The sequence below is a fragment of the Geotrypetes seraphini genome, chromosome 4 (genome assembly GCF_902459505.1).
Source record: "Geotrypetes seraphini chromosome 4, aGeoSer1.1, whole genome shotgun sequence".
Taxonomy (NCBI): domain Eukaryota; kingdom Metazoa; phylum Chordata; class Amphibia; order Gymnophiona; family Dermophiidae; genus Geotrypetes; species Geotrypetes seraphini.
In genome coordinates, this window is record NC_047087.1 from 213,272,633 (window position 1) to 213,298,105 (window position 25,473).

General features: G+C 41.8%; 1 protein-coding gene across 1 annotated transcript in view; it reads right to left on the reverse strand.

Moving 5' to 3' along the window:
• CDHR1 (cadherin related family member 1) overlaps positions 1-25,473 on the reverse strand; it is a 197,983-nt gene that overhangs the window by 136,548 nt on the left and 35,962 nt on the right. The window contains exons 4-5 of the mRNA XM_033943576.1: positions 22,851-22,901; positions 12,822-12,911 (exon numbers count right to left, since the gene is read on the reverse strand). Coding sequence (XP_033799467.1) covers positions 12,822-12,911; positions 22,851-22,901 — 141 coding nt within the window. The remainder of the gene's footprint in view (positions 1-12,821; positions 12,912-22,850; positions 22,902-25,473) is intronic.

The following is a 25,473-nucleotide window of genomic DNA, read 5'->3' on the forward strand; positions in this document are numbered from 1 at the left end:
GATGAAAAATTAATGGACATAGGAATGGTGTTTTAATTAATTATCATTGAAGGAATTAGGTTCAATATCTGGGAAGGGAGTTAAATCGGGAGTTAAATTAATTATCATAGAAGAAATTTCTCTTAACTGTGAATAAGACACCTCTGCAATTATATGGTTTCTCTTGGATCGGCACGCAAGGGGTGCTAATTATTTCCTTTAGGTGCTATGGTACACATAGACACCTTTGAAGTGCTAGTGTTGCTCACAGTAACATAGTAAATGACGGCAGATAAAGACCCGTGAGGTCCATCCAGTCTGCCCAACCATACAGGTTCCATAAATTAATAATTTAGTTCTAATGGTCCTTTTCTTAGATATTTCTGGCCCAGAAACCCTGCCCAGTAGTGCGTTTAGGTTCCATCTACAGGAGTCTCCATCAAAGCTCACTTCTACCCATGTTAACTATCCCAGCAATGATTTCCAGCCCGTCCAACTAAATGCTCACATATGGGACACAGGCTGTGCAAGCTTGCCCAGTACTGGCCTTATACTCATTATTTTCTAGAGATCCTCTGTTCATCCCATGCTTGTTTGAACTCTGTCACCGTTTTTTCCGCCTAGGCTGTATAGGCAGATAGTGTCCTGATAGGCTTTGCTGGTGGGAGATGGTGGCATGCACAGTCACCTGAATGGGGTTTTTATTTTCATCCCAAACCATGGTAGGTAATTCAAAGAACATCAGCTGGTTTTAACTTTGTCTCAAACTCAGGCCGTGAAGAGGATGGTTATTTACAGTAAGAGTAGGATTTTGGCAATGACTCGATCCAAGATGGCCGCTGCCTAGGTGATCGGGTACAAGCCCCCGATTGAAACGCTTCTTGCTAAACGATTTTCGGCAGGAGACTGCTGTTTCCGGCCTGAACGTACCTGTACTTGCGGCACGATACCAAAGAGGAGAGGCAGGAGCGCTGCTGGCGCCTCACGGCGCTCCAAGGTGCCGTCCCTCGGCAACATTGAAGAACTTCTTCGGAGGATGAAGAGAGCTGCTGCAGTGGATCCGGTTGCCATAAGCCTACTGAGGATCCCGGGTGTTAGTGAGACCGACGGGACTCCTCTTGGGACAGATACCACCTTTAGCCTGGATGTTAGAGCACCGCCTCCTCCACCACAGTTGGCCAGCTCACCCAGGGGTCAGGAAACCCCGGAGAAAGGGGTATTACTTTCCCCAGAGGCAGACAATCTAACTTAGGGAAGCCTGGAAATGGAGATCCCGGTTTAGGTAACCTCCAAGGAAGACGCTGTGAGGTCCATAACAGCTGGAGGAGGACTGAACCAGAAGAAACAAAAACCAGAACATCCAAACGAAGGTGAGAGACTCTGTACTACAATACAAGCTACTTTTCAGGATAAATCTACTGAGGTGACCTTAGAAACCCTATGGGACCTGGTAGCAAATTTTGCGAAGGTAATTAGTCCCAATTTCCAACAGATTGAAAATAAACTTATCCACCATTCAGAAGAACTAGGAAAATTAAAATTGGATATGACTTCTTCTAATAATTTACTTCAAAAGACTCAGCAGGATATGGTTTCAATACAACAACTTCAGGAAACCATAATTAAAGACAACTTGAATCTTAGAAGAAAAGTGGAGTCATTAGAGAATCAGGCACGTAGCAATAATTTGAGATTGATAAACTTTCCAAGGATAACTATGGTAATTCCTAAAGACATGCTTAAGAGATATTTATTAGAAATTTTGGAAGTACCGGAAGGTAATCTTCCACCATTTGCTCAAGTTTATTATCTCCCCAGTAAAACTCAGCCTACTGAACGACAATTATTGAATATTACTGAGATTTTGGAGAAGTCAGACAAGGAAGTGGTAACACCTGCAACATTAGAAGCTACTTTGGCTTTATCTATTGATAAATCTTGGTTATTGAGACTATGTCTAAAGAATAAACAAAATTAATTTCTTGGTTGTAAAATCCAAATGTTTCCTGATGTTACAAGGGAAACGCAAAAACGTAGATATAATTTCCTTCTTTTGAAACCTGGGGTCATCTCATTAGGGGCTACATTTTATTTGAGACACCCCTGTAAGTGCATTGTCCATTACCATTCAATTAAATATGTATTCTTTGAACCCCAACATCTGACCAATTTTCTGGCGATGTCCCGTCTGGACAAGAAAAAACTCAAGGTTGAGCTCTAAAGAAAATAGTAACTTCCTTCCCGATCTATAGAAACAGCATTACTTCTTTGATTGTTTTCTTTATGTTTTCTCACAATTAATTCTTGGATCCAAAAATGAGGACTTGAGCTAATTTTACCATAATAGTTTCTTTTTTAATCTGCTTAACATTGTTAAGTATGGATGTATATGATTGTAATATGCTGTGGTCAAATTTGCTTTCTGTAAAAGTTTACTTGATATAATATTGAAATCAATAAAAATACTTAAATATAAAAAAAAAGGGTAGGATTTTGGCTTTAGGAGCGGCTGGCGTTAGAGGTACGGCTATTGGTGGTAGATGTGGGATGAGGCGCTATATTGGGGGTATGGGAATTCATTCCTGGCAGGTTATTTTGGTGGCATCCAATCACTCACTTTAATGGCTAGCTATCAGGGAACCAGCCAAGGTGCAGGTTCTGCGGTGGTAGGGCAGCAGTTCTGCTATGGAGGTGCAAATGAATCCAGGAACCTTTTTTGTCAAGGCTGACATACAGTTCACTGCTTTTTCATGGTTGCCACTGCCACGTCTGCTTTCTGCACAACTATAGATTGCCGGGTATGAGTGTGGTACCTTCTTTAACAGGCTCAGCAATCGAGATGTAACCTGACTTTCCTGGATCGGGCACATCATCCCAGAAGCTGGGGATCTTTTCTTTCTTTCGCCAGTTTTCTGATGGACTCTGTGAAGACTGGGAATTGGGGGAACAGGTTTGTAGTGCCCTACAGTTGGCCATTTCACTTGCTGCAGGACAGCTCGGATGTAAATGACCTCCCTCAATCATCTGTTTTACATTGCATTGCGCACCTATAGCAGACCATTTTCCTTGATATATTGCTGCAGCTGGGCTATAACTTTATGCCGCAAGGAGTGTCTGGGTCGCTCTAGTTAGGGATATCATTGAAGTGGGAGCAACACTAAGAGCCAAAAGCTGGCCATCAGATCAGCGGGTGATTGAACTTGGTTATTTCTCTCTTCAGGGCTCATTAGCTCATGGGGGCCATATCGTGACTTGAGCTCCCTATTCATACCCCCGGCAGGCCTTGAACTTTATCTCAGTAGAATACATGGGCAGTCTTGCTACCTTCTATGGGGGAATGTGGGTCCCAGGCAGTTTATCATCAAGCTCCTCTTTGGCCTTGGTATGGTGGTAGGTATATAGCTGCGGTCCTCATTTAGAAGTACCCATGATGCTGCATCCTCCTAAAGCTAGGATATGCCACATAGGTGTGGACCTCACTTAGATCTATCCAGGGATTTAATATCCTCCAAAGCTAAGATCTTTTCAGTGTTTTTCCGCAGGTCTGTTGATGAGCTCCACATTTGCCATGAATGGAGAGTACCTCCCTTGATTTTTCTCTTCATTGCATAAATAGCGCACCAGTTTTCTCTGAGGTAATACCTTTTTTATGCCAGAAGACTAGGTGCAGAGGCTCGTGGTAGCTTTGTAAGGTAACATCTAGACAGAAGCTCATGTAGCATAACACCTCTGCAGAGGCTCATGTAAGCCTCTTGAACTAACCAGTAATTAGTTGCGCTATGAAGCTCTCAGTAGGCATAAGTGTCAACTAGTCCTTGGGGAGGATCACCCAAGCCAAGCGCATGTCATTACATTAGCTCGGGATTTGGTAAGTTATCTATTCCACCCTTCAGAGCCTGGGGATGACCATTCTCCATGTCCTGAGCTCCAGGTGCTCCTTGGACAACCATTCCTCGCTCTCCTAGTGACCTGGATTGGCCACCATGAGAACGGGCTGCTGGGCTTTATGGACCATTGGTTAGGCTATACTTATATTCTCCTGCAAATTGGATTGGTCAGTCTCGTATCTTTTTTGGATTATTCAAATCGCAACCTTTTACCATCTGGCCCATCTTTCTATGGCCATGACATGTTTATAGTCGAGTTGCACCAGTTGAATTTCATCCACAATACCTTTCACTAATGCTGCTCGCTATATGCAATGCTAGACTGTCATTGCCTGGAGGGGGGGTGTGGTGTCAAGTATCTCTGTGCCTTGCTAGAAGGTGTGCGTGTGGTATCTCGTGTCTCTGTGCCTTGCCTGAAGGGGGGTGCAGTGTCATGTGTCTCTTTTACCTGATCATGTAGGATACAGGATACAGGCCAATGATAAGGCATTGATCCATCATGCATGTGCTTTCTCGAGGATAGAGTCTCGAGCATAACCCAATTGGGGAACCCGAGATAAGAGAGGTTTTGCTATCCTGAGTCATGGCGGGAGTTCATAGTGGGGTCATGGGCACAGCATATGGCCAAGAAAGAACACAGAGTTATATATTTTGTTGATAGCAAAAGAAGTGGAACGTATAGCCCTGCAGAAGCAAGTGATGTAAACACTCAGAAGCATGTCTCCTTGCTTAGATGGCGGGGAGGCCTTGTGGCATTGACTTTGACAACTGACAGGTGAAGGGCCCCTTCCTTGAACGGGATGAAGAGAAGGCGGGGACAGCTTGAATGGCTCTCCCAGGAGAACGATAGCCCAGCCAGGTAGCCTGGACAATCCACAGATGAGTTGCTTGTTGTAAGAACCGATATACAGCAATATTATGTTGTACAATGGTATCTAAAATGTTCATTGCTGATGAATATGATGTTATGTATTTGGTATCTAAATTGTGCATTGTTAATGATTGTTGTATGTTGGTATTTACTGTTTGAAGATGTTTGTAGTTGGGCATTTATGGCTGCGGCTGCTAAAATCCACATTGTTGAAAAGCAGCGAGTCAGTGTGGTATTTGGGGGAGTGGCAAAAAGTGCCAAGTGCCAATTTTGTTAACATTTCTAAATAGCAGGCCTATCTTTGGTTGCTATTAACTTAGGGCTCCTCTTATTAAACTACGCAAGAGCTTCTTACTGTAGACCAGCGAGGTAAATGCTCCGATACTCATTCAATTCCTATGAGCATTGGAGCATTTACCTCACCGGCTCAAAGTAAGCAGCTCTTCTGTGGTTTAGAAAAACCAAGCACTAACTGGCCAGCACTGAATAGTGACTTAGCTGATTAAGTTAACTCCTTCCTCTTCCTCCCCCCACCCCCCCCAGATATTCTATACTGGTCATGGGAATGGCTGGCTTTGAATATCCAGGGTCAGCGCTGACCACGGGAGTTATATGGCCTAATTACTATGGTCTGAATATCAGATCTCTATGGTCTGAATATCAGATCTAATGAATATGCATGAGATACAATTTGTATACAATGGATGCTGCACATGCAAATCTATCCTAAAACACTGACTGGCTAGATACTGTATGTCCCAAGTACTGGGTTGAGAACCTCTGCTCTACGGAATATGAGAGAGAGACAGAGATAAGAGGTGAAAATATAATGAATGAGGAAAAAACAGGATTTATTCAAATTTAGAAAAAATTATTTTTGATATTTATAATGAAGTGAAACTAATGTGATCTTAAGTACACTCTAAAGAAGACATTTTTATTTCACAGCCATATTATTTATGTACAGCTATAAATAAATGTTTCATAACTATAATTCATTTCAGCTCATAAATTTAGGGCAATTCTGATATGTTATTGTATACGAGATTCAAAAAACTAATCTACAAATTAAATTTAACATGAGGGATACAGTATAGCAATCAAACACATGTCCCATGTGACATGTCCCAGGATGATATAAAACTTTCAAACTTCATTTAGATCAACAAAATAGTAATGTGAACCATTAGAAGGTTATTTGCAAGTTCATCGGTATACATCTTTCACTCCAAGTGTTTCTAACACTGCACATCCTCATTGGTCCAATTTACTGTCTCTAGATATTTTAGTAATGAATATCTTAAATTTAAACTTCAACATTTAAAATAATATTTTCCCCTCCCTTTTTTTTTTTTTTTTTTTACAAAACCTCGCAAGAGGTTTTTAGTGCCGGCCAGTGCGCTGAATACTCTGTGTTGTGCTGATGCTCATAGGAACTCTATGATCATTGGAGTAGCACAGAGCATTCAGTGAAGATAGCCAGCCGCCTTTCAGATAACCCTCACACATTCTATATAGTAGCTGCCATACCATTTTTTATATAAATTTTTTTTTTTTGCAATTCACAGCCTTGAATTGTTGTGATGCATATTAAATAATATTTTGTAATAGTAAAGTTTAAATTTAAGATACGGATTAATAAAATAACTGGAGATAGTAAATTGGACTGATGAAATTGTATAGGGAAGGCGTGGAGGATTTTTGGTTGCAAGAAAAAGAAACAAAACTAGAATCTATGGTATTTGGACAAGGAAAAATAATACAGAAAAGAAAGGAACTCTATTTCATATAGTAGAGAGAAAGATAAAACAGATATCATGGTCTAGGGTGTAGGAAAGAGGATCAGTGTAATCTGCTGAACCACTATCAGACATGGAGGGGCATTTTTGAAAAAAATGTCCATGTCCATAGCTGGAGGTACAAAAATGGCCATTTTCAAATAGCAAACTGCTGGACATTCAAATATTTATTTTTGAAAATCGTCTACTTAGACGCCTTTGGCCACCAGGACATCTAGGCTACCAGAATATCTAACTTTATACCCCATTTTTGATCAGAAAAACATCCAGGTTGAAAATGTCCTAATCCTGACCATTTGAATATGGGTGGAGCAAGCATATTAATAGACTGGCCACATAGACATCCTAACAGAGCAATGTGATACCTTAATAGGGTGCTGCTGTGAACTTCACATAAAGGGTGCCAGATATATATTTCACCATAACCCCGTTATAATTTAGGGTGAGCCCACAAAAGCCTACTATTCCCTCCTGTATACCACCCCAATAGCACTTATGGCTGCATGTGGTGCCTATATGGCAGCATAATAGGTTATGGGTGAGCTCTCATGTTATACCATAAATGTAGTTGTTAGAGCGGCTTATGGGCCTAGGTCCTCCTCTCTGTGGTTTACTGGACTAACCCACCAGGCTACTTAAGATAGTTGTGTGCAGCTTTACTAGGCTGCTGTTTTAGAGACAGGTATGTATGTTCTTGTTCTCATTTTTGTGTAGTAGAAAGGGGGTCAGTGAGCACTGGGGGAGTGCGAGGGTGTCTATCTTGATGCATGCAGTGGTCCTCTGGTCGATTTGGGCACCTTTGTGGTACTTAGACCCTTCTAAAACAGGTTTAGTTCCAAATGTCTGTTCCATCCAGAATATCTTGCATAATGTTTGATTATTGCTGCAAGATATCCATGTCTAACCTACCTTTGGGAATGCACAAAGCCCGCCCCTAGCACACCTCCACCATGCCAATCTCGTGCTCTGGATGCACAGAGGCTGGAACACCTCACTAGACATACAGAAAGATGGTTTCAATTATCGGCACTTGGACGTCCTGGCGATTAGGATGCCCAAGTGCCAATTTAGGATGCTTTTGGACGTCTATGTTTTTTGATTATGAGCCCAATAGTCCCCTATATGCTAGGGAAAAAAATGGGTCTTTAATGTAGCCTTAAACTTCGGGAATCATGATTCAAGCTGGCAACCTTATGGGGAGAGAATTCCACAGAAATGGACAGAAGAAGAAAAAAAGCACAATTCCCAGTAGATTCTAGGTGACTTGCAGAGATTTACAGAAGTGCTAGATGACAACCAGTTGAGGCACACATATGGGAATGGCTAAGAATGGGGGTAACCTCAATATTGAACCTTACACGCAAGGGAACAAACTGAATTAAAGAGACCTAAAGTCAATGATATTGAATAAGTAAGGGGGTTACATGGTCAAACCTACTAACATGGGAAAGCAAGCAAACAACTGTATTTTGAACTGCTGCACCTAAGAAGATATGATAGAAGGACAATATATACCATTTTAGCATAATCCAGATGGGATGTAACTGTAGAAAAATGAAAAGTGAGCTGAGCTAAAAGGTCCAAAAGGTGAGTAAGCAAAAATATCAGAGTGCCATAAATATCACCGAGCAACTGAGTTCATTTGAGGGTCAAAAGGAAGACATTGGCTTATAATAATGCCAAGATATTTAAATTAATTAACTAAGGGCTATATTCTGTAAACTATATTTATAAAAGTGTAAGACTTAAACTAGCCACCATATGATACATTTAGATAGATAGTGTTGAGAAAACTACACTCAAGTTCCTCAGTTTGCCACACAGTTTTTGACGTATGGTAGCTGTCCTCATAGGAACCGATAGTGTGTAATTTTGTTTTTTTTCTTTTTTTTGTATATCAATAAACAACTTATAAAGTGCTTGTGCTTAGTTTTTCATGATATAATTGCAATAGTAGCAAAAATAGCAATTACTTATCTTTTTTATTTTACGTAGCAACTGGGTCTGGCTCAATCCCCACCGACGCGTTTCATTTTTTCATCAGGGTCGGGGAAGGAGTACGCTAAAATATTCAACTGCTCTGCGTACTCCTTCCCCGACCCTGATGAAAAAATGAAACGCGTCGGTGGGGATTGAGCCAGACCCAGTTGCTACGTAAAATAAAAAAGATAAGTAATTGCTATTTTTGCTACTATTGCAATTATATCATGAAAAACTAAGCACAAGCACTTTATAAGTTGTTTATTGATATACAAAAAAAAGAAAAAAAACAAAATTACACACTATCGGTTCCTATGAGGACAGCTACCATACGTCAAAAACTGTGTGGCAAACTGAGGAACTTGAGTGTAGTTTTCTCAACACTATCTATCTAAATGTATCATATGGTGGCTAGTTTAAGTCTTACACTTTTATAAATTAAGTTTTAGTGCACTATTCTGACATTGACTTCTCTATATTCTGTAAACAGCACCATAAGTTAGGTGGCAATAGGTGCCTTACTGCCACCTAACTTAATTGTTTAAGTTGGCTTTAATCAATGCAGTAATTGATCGCACCATTAAAAACTAATTAAAAAGTTGTTAAAAAAGTAGGCACCAAAAGGCATCTACAAAGGTAGGCATTGTAGTTGTGTCTACAGTAAGCCACCTAATGGCACCTAAGGTCAAAGTAGGCATGGTTAGGGGCGGAGATGACTTTAGGTACTGCTAGGCACAATTCTCAAAGAATATAAGCATCTGAAATGTGGGCCAGTAAAACCCTGGTCTACAAGTTTTATGAAGCACCATTAGCCATGATTCTTTAAACAGCGCCTAAGCATGATTGTTATGGGGCTAGTGCTGTTTTTGTAGATGGCTGCTGATTTAGGTGCTGTTTACAGAATCTGGCCCTAAAGGTATAGTCAAACCTGTTAGGTGAGGAAGATGGATAGGCCTATCATGGAGACCAGTAATCTAACAAGCAGGGGATTTTGAGAGGCTGAGCATAAGTGGATTGTTCTGGAACCATAAAGAGATATCATTCGGACAAACTTGTATGAAGGAGAGGTCAGGAGAGAAAGGGTGAAGCAGGCAACTAGAATATAATCTGCTGAGATTCACCTTAATGGACTTGAGAAGATATTAAAAAGAAGTTAGATAATAGCCCTGTGGAATACCACAGTACAACAGTGTAGGCAAAGACCATGAAAATAGTATCTGGACTGAAAAGAACAATGATGGAGAAAAGACGTGAACCATATTAAAACTATCCCAGAAAGTTCAATGTCAGAATGATGCAAGAGGAGCAGGGAATGACCAACAAGATCAAATGATAATGATCTCTCTAAGGAGCTATGAAGTTTACTGAGAAGTTCTACTGTGACCTGTGTGGAATCTGGATTATCAAGGATGAGGAATGTTAGAGTGATCCAGATATTGTAACAATTGAGAAAATAGCTATCCATTCTGGAATTTTGGATGTGTAGGGAAGTTTCAAACTGATCTTTAATTAGAGAGAGTGGAACTATCCAGGTTGGGCTCTTGAAGAAGGCAGACAATAGCATGTTTCCATAGAATGGAACTAGAGAATGATATGGGGACAGGTATCCATGGTAACTGGGTGGCAGGGATGGGGATAGATCCTCAAGGATGGAGTGGGGATGGGGATAGAGCCTGTGGGGATGAGGTAGGGATGGGGACAGAGCCCATAGGAATGGGGCAGGGATAGAGACAGAACCTACAAGGACATGAACAAACTTGTCCCTGTGTCATTTTCTAAAAACATGAGACTAGTATCAATATGTAAAAACTTAACACATCTTAGACAATTGACTACTGAATTCAATGATTAAAAAACCCTGCAGAAGCTGCTTTTGGATTTCAATGAACTACTGTTAAATGATATCATTTGTGTTTTGCCTGCCATCTGCAATGTCCTTCCATCATGTGCCCAGATGTTCAAGCATCTGACCATATAGCCCATTCATTCATCCATCGTTACTGGCTTCAAGGAACATTTCTAACATTTAATAGACAATTATTTTCCTGTTCAAAGAACATTTCTCACAACGAGGGAGTCGCGAGGGCAGGATGTCAATGGATCAGCCAAGGGTATATGGTTCAAGAATATCACTTAATTGATGAATATGCCGCAATGGCTCAATGGACTCGACACTGGCAGTGTTTCAGCATCTGTGCTTTTATCAAGAGTCTGGCTTGAAGGTGGCACTGTGCATACATGCACTTGGGTAGACGCACTGTGGAGGTGTCGGCTGAAGCAAAATAAAACTAATGTCCAAAGTATAGCTAAACATCTTTAGCTATGCTTTGGACACTAGTTTTATTTTGCTTCAATTGACACCTCCACAGTGCGTCTACCCGAGTGCACGTATGCACAGTGCCTGCAAGGACTGGACAAAGAAGGGACGGGGACAATCATTGTCCACATGTCATTCTCTAGATGGAACTTTCCCTGCATCCAAACTTTGATACAGAAAGGTCCTAGAGTGCGAGCATCCCAAAAGAGAGAAACCTTCTCTAGCTGTAGCTGCATTCAAGCCCTGGGGAGGACTCGAGTGAGAAAGCTATCTGAGAACCCATCCAGGAAAACACTAGAGAGGTGAGTTTCTAATCCAAGACCTCTGTAAACTGAACCTGCTTGTTTAAAGGTGTGGCAGCTGAGTTAAAGTGACTATTGTTAGAGAAAAAAGGTTTCTATCTCCTAAAGGTTCTTCTATTTGGATTATTTAACAAGTGAAGTTCAAATCAGACTTATAGTGCTTTAAACCTGTGAGAACTGAGGGAAATTTACCAAAAGCTGAGCATCCTGGACTGAATGTGATATGTTTAACTGCCTAAAGTGTACAGGCTGCTGCACTAGACATGAGATATAAAAGTTAGAAGCATATCTTTGCCTTTCCTGAACCTATGAGGGAATAGGCTCAAGTAGATATCTCAATAAAACATTTTGTTGCACCTTCTAAAGTGGTTTATGTATACTGATTGGGTGAATGTGTAGGATTCTAAAGGAAAAGAATAACAACAAAAAAAACCCTCAACTTTTTACTCCCCCTTTGTTCCTATTGTTTTTACCGTTTATGTCCTCTCCTTTACCTAATAATAATAATTGTAGTTCAGCCCTTCTTCTCCATATGTATCTGTAAGTTTGTATGTCAGTCTGTTTAACCCATATTATTTACTGATTACATTGATGTAAATTATATTTTACTTGTTTTAATTTGTACATCGCTTAGTAAAATTTAATAAGCGATTCATTAAGTTAAAAATAAACTTGAACTTGAAACTTCCTGGAAAACCCAGCCAGGAATCTCTCACACTCACCTTCTCAATAAAGTACATTCTTTGACAGATTAGTACTTGGACTCTTGATGTTAGGCAATCTTTAGCTTACAGGAAGCAGAAAGTATGGTTGAGATTCTATTATTATTTTATATTAATCAAACATCCTTGATTTTGCCATAACTAAGATTTTAAATATCATTGCTCCACAGAATCCAGAAAGCTAGTTCCCATACCTTGCTGAGGTCCATGTATATTTGCTCAGTGCATGTCATTTGAGGAGCTGAGATTATGTGACAGAGATATAAGGGAGAATGACATGGGGACAAATTTGTTCCTGTTCCCGTGGGATCTAACTCCATCCCTCCCCCCCCCCCAATCCCTGCATTTTCTGTCTCTGCCCCATCCTTGGAATCTCTGTCCTCATCTGCACAAGTTTCGAACACTTATGATTTTAAAGTGTTTGAGGCTTGTGCAGATGAAGACAGAGCTTAAAGAGATGGGGCATGGACAGGGACGGAACCCATGTAAATGGGACGAGGATAGAGATAGATCCCACAGGGACAAATTTGTTCCCTTGTGATTCTCTAATATGAGTCGATATATAAATTCAAAGTGATTTAGCCAATAGAAACAGATCCTGACTAATTAAATCACTTTTTTGGGCTATGTGCTGATGTTCATTGGCAAGTAACTGGTTAGTGCTGCTGAATATCATTACAGACTGTTAAACTCAGAGCCAGCTATTATGTGGGCAACCCCTGAAAGGAATCAATACTTATGCAGTTAAATGCCAATATTCAGTACTTAATCATCTAAGTTTAGCAGTCAAATCAGTTTTACTTATGCAGTTAAATTTTGAGTATCGTATTTAACCACATATGAGCTAACCAGCTGCAAAACCTTAGATATTCAGTGCTGGCACCCAAACATGCCCAGCATTGCATATCTGAGAATAATGCCACCGGCTGAATATTGACTCCATAGGAAAAAAAAATTGGCTTACCTCTGCAACTTTGACAATGTATGGTGTGTGGAGAAATTCTGGACTTTCATCATTGGCATCTGTTACAAGGATTATGACTTTTTCAACAACCTGAAGAAGAATATAAAGTGATATACTTAGTTATTTTGCACATTATTATTTCTCTGGGCAAGCAAAGGATACAATACATCTAGGGTTAAATGGTCAATATTTTCTTTTTTTTTAAATGATTTATTTACTAGTGTTTAAGCCCATTACATTAATGGGTGCTAGAATATATGTCTGTCTGTCTTTCTTTCTGCTGTCTCTCTGCCCCTGTCTCTTTCTTCCTTTCTTTCTGTCTCTCTCCCTCCCGCTGTCTGTCTGTCTTTCTTTCTTTATGTCTGTCGCTCTCCCTGGCCCCCTTCGTCTGTCTGTGTTTCTGTCTCTCTCCCTGCCCATGTCTCTTTCTTCCTTTCTTTCAGTCTCTCTCTCTCTACCGCTGTCTGTCTTTACTTTCTGTCTGTTTGTCTCTCTCCCTCCCGCTGTCTGTCTGTCTCTCTCTCTCCATGCCCCCTGTCTGTCTATATGTCTCTCTCCCTGGCCCTTTTGTCTCTCTTTCTTTCTGTATGTCTCTCTCTCTGGCCCCTTGTCTGTCTTTCTTGCATTCTCTCTCCCTGGCCCCTTGTCTGTCTGTCTTTCTTTCTGTCTCTCTCCCTGCCCACTGCCTTTCATTCTCATGCGCTGCCTACTTGCCTCTCTGTGGCCCCCTGCCTGCCTTTCTTTGTCTTTCTCTGTGGCCCCCTTCTGTCTCCCCCCAAAGCAAACCAAGATTGCTCCCTGCCCCCCAGCACACCCCTCCCCCCAAAGCAAAGCAAGTTCACTCCCTGGCCCCCTTTCCCTCCCCCCCTTCCCTGTAAAGCAGCAGCATTTTCCACCCCACACCCCCACTTCCCTGTGCATCAGCAGCAGCATTCTCTCCCCCTCATTTCCCTGTGCAGCAGCATTTCCCTCATCCCACCCCACTTCCCTGTGCAGCAGCATTTCTGTTTGTTTCTGGCCAGCTCCCTTACAGTCCCTTGCCGAAGTTATTTTTGAATTTAAAGCTACCGCGGTGGTTCCTCTCACGATCCGCGCCTGCATCGGAAGCCTTCTCTCTGACGTGACATCAGAGAGGCTTCTGACGCTGGTGCGGCTTGTGAGAGGAGCAGCAGTGGCGGCTTTGAACTTAAAAATAACTTCGGCAAGGGACTGTAAGGGAGCCGGCCAGACCGCGGGCCGCAGAACAGTACCTGGGGGGCCGCGAGTTTGAAACCGCTTTGAGGGTGGGAGTCACCTCCGTGGTCACCGCCTCTGTATGCGCAGAAGAAACCACCGCTGACTCCTTCTACTGCACATGCGAAGCCACGGAGCTATGGATCACAGATCACACAGGTAGAAGTGCGCATGCGCGCTTAGGGTTTTATTATTAGTGATTGATATTTGAAATATATAGCAAGCAATTAAACACTTGTTTAAGCAAAACAAAAAGATAACATTTTCTAAGTACAAATTGAACTTTAACAAAGGCAACAATTTAAATTCTTCTTAGACCCCAACTCAAATTCTGTGTGGAGATTAGCTTAGAAAAAAAAGGGACTTAAATTTTTACATAAGCAAGAAACATAAAATTTTTCCCTTAATGGCATTAACGGAAATAACTCCTCTCCTATATATACAGTATATATCTCAACCAACTTTCTTTAACTCTTAGAGATATTCTTTAAGTTCAGAAAAGTCCTTAAATGGTCCGGAACGAAAAAAAATATATTTGATCCCTGCATATTTAATTAGGCATTTACATGGGTATGCTAGTTGAAAATTTGCACCAAAATCCTATGTTTTCTGCCTCATCGCAAGAAAAAGCTTCCTCCTTACTTGGGTTTCTTTGTTGAAATCAGGGCATATCCAAACACGTTGCCCCAAGAAAGGAGTCTGTGCATTCCTAAAGTACAATTTCATTACTGCGTTAAGGTCTTGTAGAAAAATGAATGAAATAAGTAAGGTGGCCCTCTCATCAGTTGTTAAAAGAGTTGTTTCCAAAATTTCTGAGATATTGCCCAGATCCATTTGGGCCTGGTTCTGAAATTCCTAATTTATTATAGCCGCTTCACTCCCTCGTTTCTTTTCAGGAATGGGCAAGTAGTAAATTTTATTTAATGGAGGAATGGTATCAAGAGGGAAGCTTAAATTTTGTGTCAGATATTTTCTAAACATTGTTCAATTTTTCTATGAATCATTAATTTATCTTTAACCAATGTTTTATTAACAGTCTTTAAAGCTGTAATCTCTTTGTTTATCGTCAGAAACTTTGATTCAGTGTCTTTTTTTTAATAACATCAATGATTTTAACAAGAGAGTCAACTTTGCCTACCAAGCTCGAGGATTCCTCAGCAGATTTTCTAACTGTTCCTTCCATTTTCTGGAGCATCCAGCATGTACAGTGAGTTTTTGTAATTTTGCATTCGATTTTCTATTTCACCTTGGATTACCAGTTTCTCAATTTTTTGAGTTTTTGCGACTGTGAATCAAAAAGGCTCCTGAAGCAGGCCGTATTGGCCGAAACACGTGTGTGTCGAGCTGCCGCACAAGACTATGATTTGTTGAATAAAACTGCGCGCCTTTGTTCTTGAATCTCCGCTGTTGTCGGTTGGCATTCTCCAGACTTCCATTGGAGTTACCTCCGGAGGGGTAGAGGAATTACCCTCAACCCCTTGATGTTTCTCCTTCTCTGTGGATCCCCATTCAGCCCAGCTCCCCTCAGGCATTAACATTCTCACAGCCACTTCTCTGCAGCATAGGTGTCCCTGCCAGAGGGATAGTCAGGTTTGGAGGCGAGAGAGATACTTCCAGTTCCAGTGTGGTGTTCAAGTCCCAGGATGCCAATACCACGGCACCTCACACTCCAGTATTCTGAGAGGATCTGGCGGTGAAGTCGAGCAAGGCCTGGCACTCTTGTGTGGACGAGTTTGACGGTGAGGGGCCTGTTCAGACTTCGCCTTTGCACTTAGAATGCAGCATCACAGAGGAAAAAAGTCAGAACTCCGGACGCTCAACTGCAGCTCACCAGTCACGCTGCCATCTTAGCCACTCCCTCTATCAAATGGTCAATATTTTCAATGAAGAAGGGTAAATAGTGGGGTTCACAACATGCAATAGCACCCCAATTTTTTGTGTATCTAACATTACAGTACAAATATAAATTCATAGTTTGTTGGTTGATTGGGCTGAGAACTTTTGCACGCTCACTGGTTTTCTATATGAGCACGTGACTCAGATAGCATGTAAATGAAAGGGAGGTGCATGGGCAGGGCACAGAAGCATCAAACATTTATATACTTAAGCTATAGAATACTTTTATTTACATGTTAAAGTGATATTTTAGGTGCCCACATTTATGCATGCTATTGACATGGTATAAGTGGGCATGCCTAATTGTTAGTACATAAATACCAGAATGTACTTATATTCTATAATGGGATTTAGTTGCCCAGATTCTGTTATAGAATTTGCACACAGCATGCTACATTTTGGCACTTAAATTTTGGCGCATTTTATAGAACTGACCCAAATTAATATTGTCCTTTTTCCACAAAAGAAAACAGGGCATCATGAAATATTCACTGTCTACTTAACAAAAGGATGAAGTACATCAGAGAAAAGGAGCACAGTTGTTTATATTTCCATAAGAAAAAAATCTCCTTCAAGAGAATTAAGTCCATCACAGATTTACCATATTAAAATAATTAATAACTAGCCATTGAAAGTAAATTTCCTAGGTCTCCCTATTTATAAGGGGCTACTGAAAAGTTCTCAACCCAACCAAGAAGAGAATGATGTGGAGCCCTGAAACTTACAAGTTATTCCACACTTTTCTTGACACTTTTCATTTCAATGATATGAAATGTAAAGTGTCAAGAAAAGTGTGGAATAACTTGTAAGTTTCAGGGCTCCACATCATGCTCTTCTTGGTTTGGCTGAGAACTTTTCAGCATCTCCTCATATTTGTACAATATTCTGGCTGAATAATAAGGAGATAATTCATTTTGAGGCCAGAATGAAAACTCAGAACTAATCAGGCCAACCAGTTGACAAATGTTTGTAATTCTCTCCTAGATGCAACCTCTTTTGGGTGCTCAAATAAAGCAAATTGCATACAAATAATCATACAATGAAGGAAATCATATCTGTCTTGTTTGTACGATTCAAGTACTTAACTTTGTAATGTATAATCCTCATTATGCCTTTTTTTTGATATGCAAAGATGAAGTTATACAATCTCTGGTAATCTCTATGGGGTTATTTACCAACCTCTATTAGCACATTAATGTGTGAAATAGCATGCATGAGTACAATAATGAGCATTATTTTTTCTTTAACTGAAAAATGTCAGTAACACCATTAAATCCCACTTTAAGATATAATTATATAGAAATCAAACAAAAATGTGGAAAGGGTAAAATGTAGATAGCATTTTACACAAAGCAGGCTTGTAACATTTAATGCTTTATAAATGATAGCAAAGAAATTTAATTATATCTCCAGAGGTGTGACTATCTGCTTTCTGTATTAATTTTTCACCATCAGCATGCATTATTCATTACTAAGAACCTAGACTGCCTCAGCCAGCACACATGTATAAAGATTTCTGGTACAAAATATCACCTTAGCATCTTCCAGGATTCATTTCACTATAGCTTCCTTCGGATGAAATTTTAGGGTGAAGGCAGTATTGTAATGACACTGGTTGGAGGAACAATTGAATCTACAGCAGAAGCCAGAGTGAACGCAAGTATAAGTGTGGCAAAGGCAATCCGACTCTCAGGCGTGACCAGGCAGTCGCTTAGGGCAGCTGCTTTCAGGGGCCAAACAAAGAAAAGCTTCAATCAAAGCAACATAAAAGTCCTGATACCTGCAAAAACTCAAAAGAACCATCAACTTTGCGCACAAAGTTGGAATTTCCAAAAAGTCCATTGACCCAGGTTAATATAGTAACATTGTAATATACAGTAGCAGATGAGAGCAATTAAAGACCTGTATGGTCCATCCAGTCTGCCCAACAAGATAAACTCATGGTATAAGATATGAAGCGATATTACATATGCATACTTGATCTTGCTATGTCCTTGCCATTTTCAGGGCACCGACGGGGGAAGTCTGCCTGGCACTGGCTTTGTTTTCCAAATACTGAAGCTGTCATCAAAGCTTTACTCCAGCCCATCCAAATCTATCCAGCCACAATCAGGGCACAGACAACAGAAGTCTGCCCAGCACTAGCTTTGTTCTCCAACTATTGAAGCTGTCATCAAAACCCCATTCCTTCCCTTCCAAATCTCTCCATCCACAATCATGGCACAGATGGTAGAAGTCTGTCTAGTACTGGTTTTGCTTCCTAATTACTGGAGTTGCCATCTAAGCACTACTAAGTTTGTTTGGTTCCATTCTTTGTGTTTATTGCATTCATTTTTAAATTTTCTTACTGGTTTCTTCTCTACGACCTCTTGTGAATAACTACCACCACCGCCAGGTAACTACCACCCTCTCCATTTAAAAGTACTTCCTGACATTATTCCTGAGTAGGTCCCCTTACAATCTAAATTCATGTCCTCTAGTTCAGTGGGCTCAAACTCAAACCCTTTGCAGGGCCACATTTTGGATTTGTAAGTACTTTGAGGGCCTCAGGAAAAAATAGTTAATGTCTTATTAAAGAAATGACAATTTTGCATGAGATAAAACTCTTTATAGTCTATAAATCTTTCCTTTTGGCTAAGTCTTAATAATAATATTGTAATTTATAGTTAAAGAGAAATATGATCAAGAAACTGTTTTATTTTACTTTTGTGATTATGATAAACATACCGAGGGCCTCAAAATAGTACCTGGCAGGTCGCATGTGGCCCCCGGGCTGCGAGTTTGAGACCACTGCTCTAGTTCTACTACCTTCCCATCTCTGGAAAAGATGTGCTTGTAGATTAACACCTTTCAAATATTTGAATGTCTGAATTATATTACCCTGTCTCTCCATTCCTCCAGAGTATACATCTTCAGGTCATTAAGACTAGAAACATAGAAACATAGAAATAGACGGCAGATAAGGGCCACGGCCCATCTAATCTGCCCACCCTAATGACCCTCCCCTACCTTTGCCCTGTGAATAGATCCCATGTGTCGATCCCATTTGGCCTTAAAATCAGGCACGCTGCTGGCCTCAATCACCTGCAGTAGAAGACTATTCCAGCGATCAACCACCCTTTCAGTGAAAAAGAATTTCCTGGTGTCACCTCGCAGTTTCCTGCCCCTGATTTTCCACGGATGCCCTCTTGTTGCCGTGGGACCCTTGAAAAATAAGATATCTTCCTCCGCCTCGATGCGGCCCGTGAGATACTTGAACGTCTCGATCATGTCTCCCCTCTCTCTGCGCTCCTCGAGCGAGTATAGCTGTAATTTGTCTAGCCGTTCTTCGTACGGGAGATCTTTGAGTCACGAGACCATCCAGGTGGCATTCTCTGACTCCAGTCTCAGCACATCCTTGTGATAATGCGGCCTCCAGAATTGCACACAATATTCCAGGTTGGGCCTCACCATGGATCTATACAATGGCATAATGACTTCCGGCTTACGGCTGATGAAACCCCTGCGTATGCAACCTATGATTTGTCTTGCCTTGGATGAAGCTTGCTCCACTTGATTGGAAACCTTCATGTCCTCACTGACGATCACCCCTAAGTCTCGTTCTGCTACCGTTCTTGTTAGGATCTCACCATTAAGGGTACAAGTCTTGCATGGATTTTGGCTGCCCAGGTGCATGACTTTGCATTTTTTGGCATTGAAGCTGAGTTGCCAGGTCCTAGACCAGCGCTCCAATAGGAGTAGGTCGTGCATCATGTTGTCGGGCATTGAATCTTCGTCCATTGTGCATTTGCCCACTACATTATTTAGTTTGGCGTCATCGGCGAATAATGTTATTTTACCTCGAAGCCCTTCTGCCAAGTCTCTTATAAAGATGTTGAATAGGATCGGGCCCAAGACCGAGCCCTGGGGCACTCCACTGATCACCTCCGTCATTTCGGAGGGGGTGCCGTTCACCACTACCCTTTGAAGCCTACCTCCAAGCCAGTTCCCAACCCATTTCGTCAATGTGTCGCCCAATCCTATAGAACTCATCTTGCTCAGCAACCTGCGGTGTGGTATGCTATCGAATGCTTTGCTAAAGTGACATAAACCCCATACCAGTTTCATCACTTTTCTTTGAACTACTTCAAGTTTTTTTATGTCATTAGCAAGATAGAGCCTCCAAAACTGAACACAGGGGCACCAAACCTCCTTTCTTTTGCTGGTTATGCCCTTCTCTTTGTAGCCCAGCATCCTTCTGGTCATAGCCACTGCTGTCACATTGTTTCTTCACATTGAAATCTTCAGACACCATTACCCCAAGGTCCCTCTCCTGAGATGTGCTTATCAATCTTTCACCTCCTAACTGGTACATCTCCTTTGGATTTCTATAATAATAATAATAACTTTATTTCTTCTATACCTCCATAATCTTACGACTTCTAGGCAGTTCACAGTGAAGAGAGCTGGACAGTCAGCGAATTACAGAATACAAATGGCGAGGATGATACAGTACAGTCAGTGAATTAGAGATTACAATTAGTAAAATACAATACGATACAATACAGTTTGTACAGTACACGTATTTCTCAAGTTATCAGCATGGAGTTAATCGTTTAGAACTGGTAACTGATTAGGAGATAAATCTGTTGAATAGTGCTGTCTTAATTTCTTTCTGAAATGCGACTTAGGTCAGCCTAGCTCTGTTGATGTAGTTGCCTAGCCAGGTCTGCTGTTTGCTAGCTTGAGACTTCAAAGTTCTGTCCATAAAGGACCTGTATTTGCAATCAGTGATCCTTGGGTAGGCAAAAAGATTGGAGTTTCTGGTTGTCCTACTGGGAATGTGTAGCTTGAAATGTGGTAAGAGATAGGTAGGGGCCATTTCCCACACCAGTTTAAAGCATAGGCAAGAGAACTTGAACATTATTCGCACCTCCATTGGTAACCAGTGTAGCAGTTTGTAGTAGGGGCTAACATGCTCGCTTTTCTTTAGTCCGAATATTAAGTGGACGGCCGTGTTCTGCACTATTCTTAATTTTTTTACAGCTTTTTTAGGTATACCCCAAGTTAATCAGTCTGCACTTCTTCACATTAAATTTTAACTGCCAGACCTTTAGCAATTTTTCTAATTTTTGGAGATCTCTTCTCGTGGTTTCAGCAACGTCCCAGATATCCATTCTGTTGGCGATCTTTGTGTCATCTGCAAAAATACAAAATTTTCCTTCTATCCTTTCAGCAATGTCTCTCACAAATATATTAAACAGAATTGGCCCTAGTACTGATCCCTGAAGCACTCCACTACACACCTTCCTTTCCTCCGAGGAAATTCTGGCCTCTCAGCTTATTCATGAGTCTTCTGTGAAGAACTGTATCAAAGACTTTGATGAAATCCAAGTACATTTACATCTAGTGCATGTTCCTTATCCAGTTCTTTGGTCACCCAGTCAAAGAAATCAATCAGATTTGTTTGGCAAGATTCTCTTATAATAAAATCATGTTGCCTCAGATTCTGTAACCTGTTGGATTCTAAAGGGGAGAGTGTGGCACAGTGGTTAAAGCTTACAGCCTCCACACCCTGAGGTTGTGGGTTCAAACCCAAGCTGTTGTTCCCTGTGTCCCTGGATAAGTCACTTAATCCCCCCATTGCCCCAGGTACATTAGATAGATTGTGAATCCACTGGGACAGACAAGGAAAAATGCTCAAGTACCTGAATAAACTCATGTAAAACATTCTGAGCTCCCCTGGGAAAACGGTAAAGAAAAGCAAATAAATAGATAATGAACTCTCTTTTCTTTCAGTAGCAACTCCATTATTTTTCCTATCACCGATGTGAAGCTGTCCAGGGCAAAAGGCTAGTTTTTTTGCCCAGAGACATTAGTTGAGGAGCCAGTGCTGATGAAGAGAAAAAGAAAAATGTGGTGGTGGTGGCTGAGGAGCTGAAGGACTATCACACTTCCCAGAAAGTGAAGAATAAAAATGTGGTGGTAGCGGGCTGATATAGTCAGGCAGGGAAAAATGCAAGATGGAGGGAAGCCTGTATGACCACAGCTTCAGACATAGCACACAATCTCTCTCTCTCTCCACACACACAAACCTGAAATATTCATAGCTGATATAAACATACCCTCCAAAACAAAGAAATTGACCCTGGGAGATCCACAGAGAAGAAAATCCAAGAGAAACCAAAAAACACTGTGGAGTGACGATGTTCCTGAAATGGACTTTATTGAAAATTTAAAAGTTCCAAAAGCCAACGTGAACAATCCACATAAAAGGAAAATAATCCACATAAAAACCTTAAGGACCTAGACCGCTGAGAGCCGTGGGTTCTACACTCTCAGCGGACTAGGTCCTTAAGGTTTTAATGTGGATTTTTTTCCTTTTATGTGGATTGTTCAGGTTGACTTTTGGAACTTTTAAATTTTCAATAAAGTCCATTTCAGGAACATCGTCATTCCACAGTGTTTTTTGGTTTCTCATAAAAATACCCCCCAACACACAGAGACACATCTTCCACCTGCCTGATAATATCCCCACAAAATAAATAGCTACATTATCCTTAAAGAGTTAAATGTAAATATATACACATACATACAAATGCAGCTACTACTATTGCTTGTACTACTTATCCAAATTGTTGCACCAGGATTTATACCAGCTTTCAGCTGGTATAAATCCTCACGCCCAAAGTTGGGTACAGATCCCAGCACTATGAGCTCTTCTATAAATGAGTGCAATTTACTGAATTTAGTCCAGTTAGTCCAAACTTTTACTGCACTTTAATAAAAAGGTCCCATAGCTCCTGATTTACAAAGATCTCCTCACCCTCCCTCCACCCTCCCCATACGTACAAAATAGGATAAGCTTACTAAATCAAGCATGTGCTCTCTTCCACATGATCACCCCATTTGGATACTTACTTTATTCAATCCGTCTGAAATGCTGACTATCACATGTATCTCATCTTCTCTCTGGGAATTAATAACAGTTGATAAAGTTGTAGTCATTTGACAGATTGGTGCATTACTCTAGTACTTCTTTTTAATATAAGCATGATGACTAGCTATATATTTAGATGGTGTGCACTATTCCTGTGAAATATGTTGTGTACTAGAACTTTGCTAAATCATTTTCTTTTTTTAGTCCAAGTTCAAGTTTGTTTTCATAAGCCATGGATAGAAAATATATTCTTGGCAGTGTTCGGAGCTAAAAATGGGGGAGATACGAGGGAAGATACAAAAGTGACATAAGGGAAAAAAAGACAGAACTACAAAAAAAAAAAAAAAGAGAGAGAGAGAGAGATGACATTTGCCTTAAAAATCTTTAAGATCTGGGGGAGCGGAGGGGGGAGGTTCTGCCACTGTAGCTCACATTCCTCTAGAAGTGTATACTTATACATGTTTTACAGTGCTTTTACTATTTTAAAAATTAGAAAAGCTGTATTGGCAAACTAATTTCTCCTCAAATTCAGATGAAATGAATGACAAGAACAGAGTATGACCTTATGATCCTTGATTATTATAGTTGTATGTGCACTAGAGGGTAATTCTGTAAAGTAGGTGCATACATACATATGTATCTTACCTAGTATGCATTTTATAGGTGGGTGTACAACTTGGTGGACTCTGGGAAGATACGGGGCTGGTAGCACTTTCATGCGCCGGGGGGGGGGGGGGGGGTTGATTTTATAAACAACACTCAAAAATGGGTGGCAAAAATTATTGATAGCACATAGACCTAGATTCACTAACAATAACGTCTCAATCGCTGTTGGCCGATTCTTTGGCCAATTTGCCAACAGCGATTGATTCACCATTAAGTTTGCATGGAAATGATTTGCACGGAGTTGCAAATCATTTGCATGCAAACTCCCCAACTCAGTCGCTCAGTGCCTATTCTGATTGGCCCAGGCACCTTAGGCCCCACCTGTGAGCAGGGCTTTGGGACGGCTGGGCCAATCCAGCCCCATTCTGGCGTCGGCTGCCTGCCAGACGGGTTTGGCACCCGTCTGTCCGGCCAACTTTAAAAAAGGTACGGGGAAGGGGGGTGAGGGAGGGGGGGCCGTGGGGTCGGCCGGGGGGGTCACAGGTCGGCTGGGGGGGGCGATCGGGGGTTCGGGGGGGGCGGTCATTGGGGAGAGGGGGGTTGCATCGAGGGCAGGAGGGCCTGTGATCCCTCCTGCCCATATTGTAGTGGGGGTAGGGGGTCGCCGGGGCCAGGGGGCTTGGGCTCCCTCTTGGCCCAATCCAGTTGGGGGGGTTCGCCGGGGCCAGGAGAGCTTAGGCTCTCTCCTGGCCCACTCGAGTCAAGGGTCGCCACGGGCCAGGAGAGCCAGGGCTCTCTCCTGGCCTGTTGTATCGGAGGGAGGGTCACCGGGACCAGGAGGGCTTGGGCTCCCTCCTGGCCATATCGAGTCGGTGGGAGGCACGATCGCCGGGGCAAGAGGGCTTGGGCTCCCTCTTGCCCCGATGTTGTCGGGGGGTGGGGGGGTTGGCAGTTTGACATGGCAGGAGGGCTTGGGCACCCTCCTGCCTGGATCGTTTGTGGGGGGGGGATTCTGTAACCGGTGTTGTTTTTCACAGACACCGGTTACAGAATCCAGCTTTTAGGCGAAGGCCTGGCTCCTCCTTCGCCTAAAAGCCCTTCTGTTGGACGTTTGGGGCTTAGGCGTTTTTTTGTTTCATTATGGCTAAAAAGTGTAGACGTTGTGTGGGTGTACTTTTAGACGTAGTGGTGATTGGGCGTTTAGGCAGAGGATGGCCATAATCAAAACAAGGACGTTTGGTTTGGTTATGGACACTTTCCCTGCTTCTGCTTTGAACGTTTAAGGACTTAGGCCAAAAAGGGACTTAGACGGTTTTTTTGATTATGCCCCTCCACATGATCTTATACCTTATTGATCACTTCAAATTTGCCAATAGAAAGCGCTTCTCTCATCATCTAAGATTATTTCATTTCCTACTATAAAAGGCTGTATGTATAAACAATTTTTCCAAAGAATTTTATCCTAGCAGGTTGGTATGTGGGATAAGAGCTTCTGCAATCTGATAACAAACTCTCCCCCTCTTTTACTAAGGCGCACTAGCTGATTTAGAGAATGACACAGGAACAAATTTATCTCCATCTCCATCCTGTTCCTGCAAGCTCTGTCCCTGCCCCATCCCTGCAAGCTCTGTCACCATCTGCACACTTTAAATGGTCAAGGCTTGTGCAGATGAGGACAGAGCTTGCAGGGATGGGGCAGGGACAGGGACATAGACAGGAACAGAACATGAAGGGATGGGACACTCTCTACTTCCAGGTCTATTGGGGTTTTGGGGGTAGGGGGTCAAGTGTTCAGGGGGGGTCACAGCAGGAGGGAGTAGGCATCCCTCCTGCCGAAGACTGTGTGTGTGTATGGGGGGGGTCAGGGGTAGCAGTGGGAGGGAGCGGGCATCCCTCCTGCTGGCCGACTTGCGGTGGGGTTTTGGGGGTTATCTGCCATTGCTACTCAGCTGATTGTGGTGGAGAGATTTCCATGCCGCAATCAGTTTAGCGGCTGCA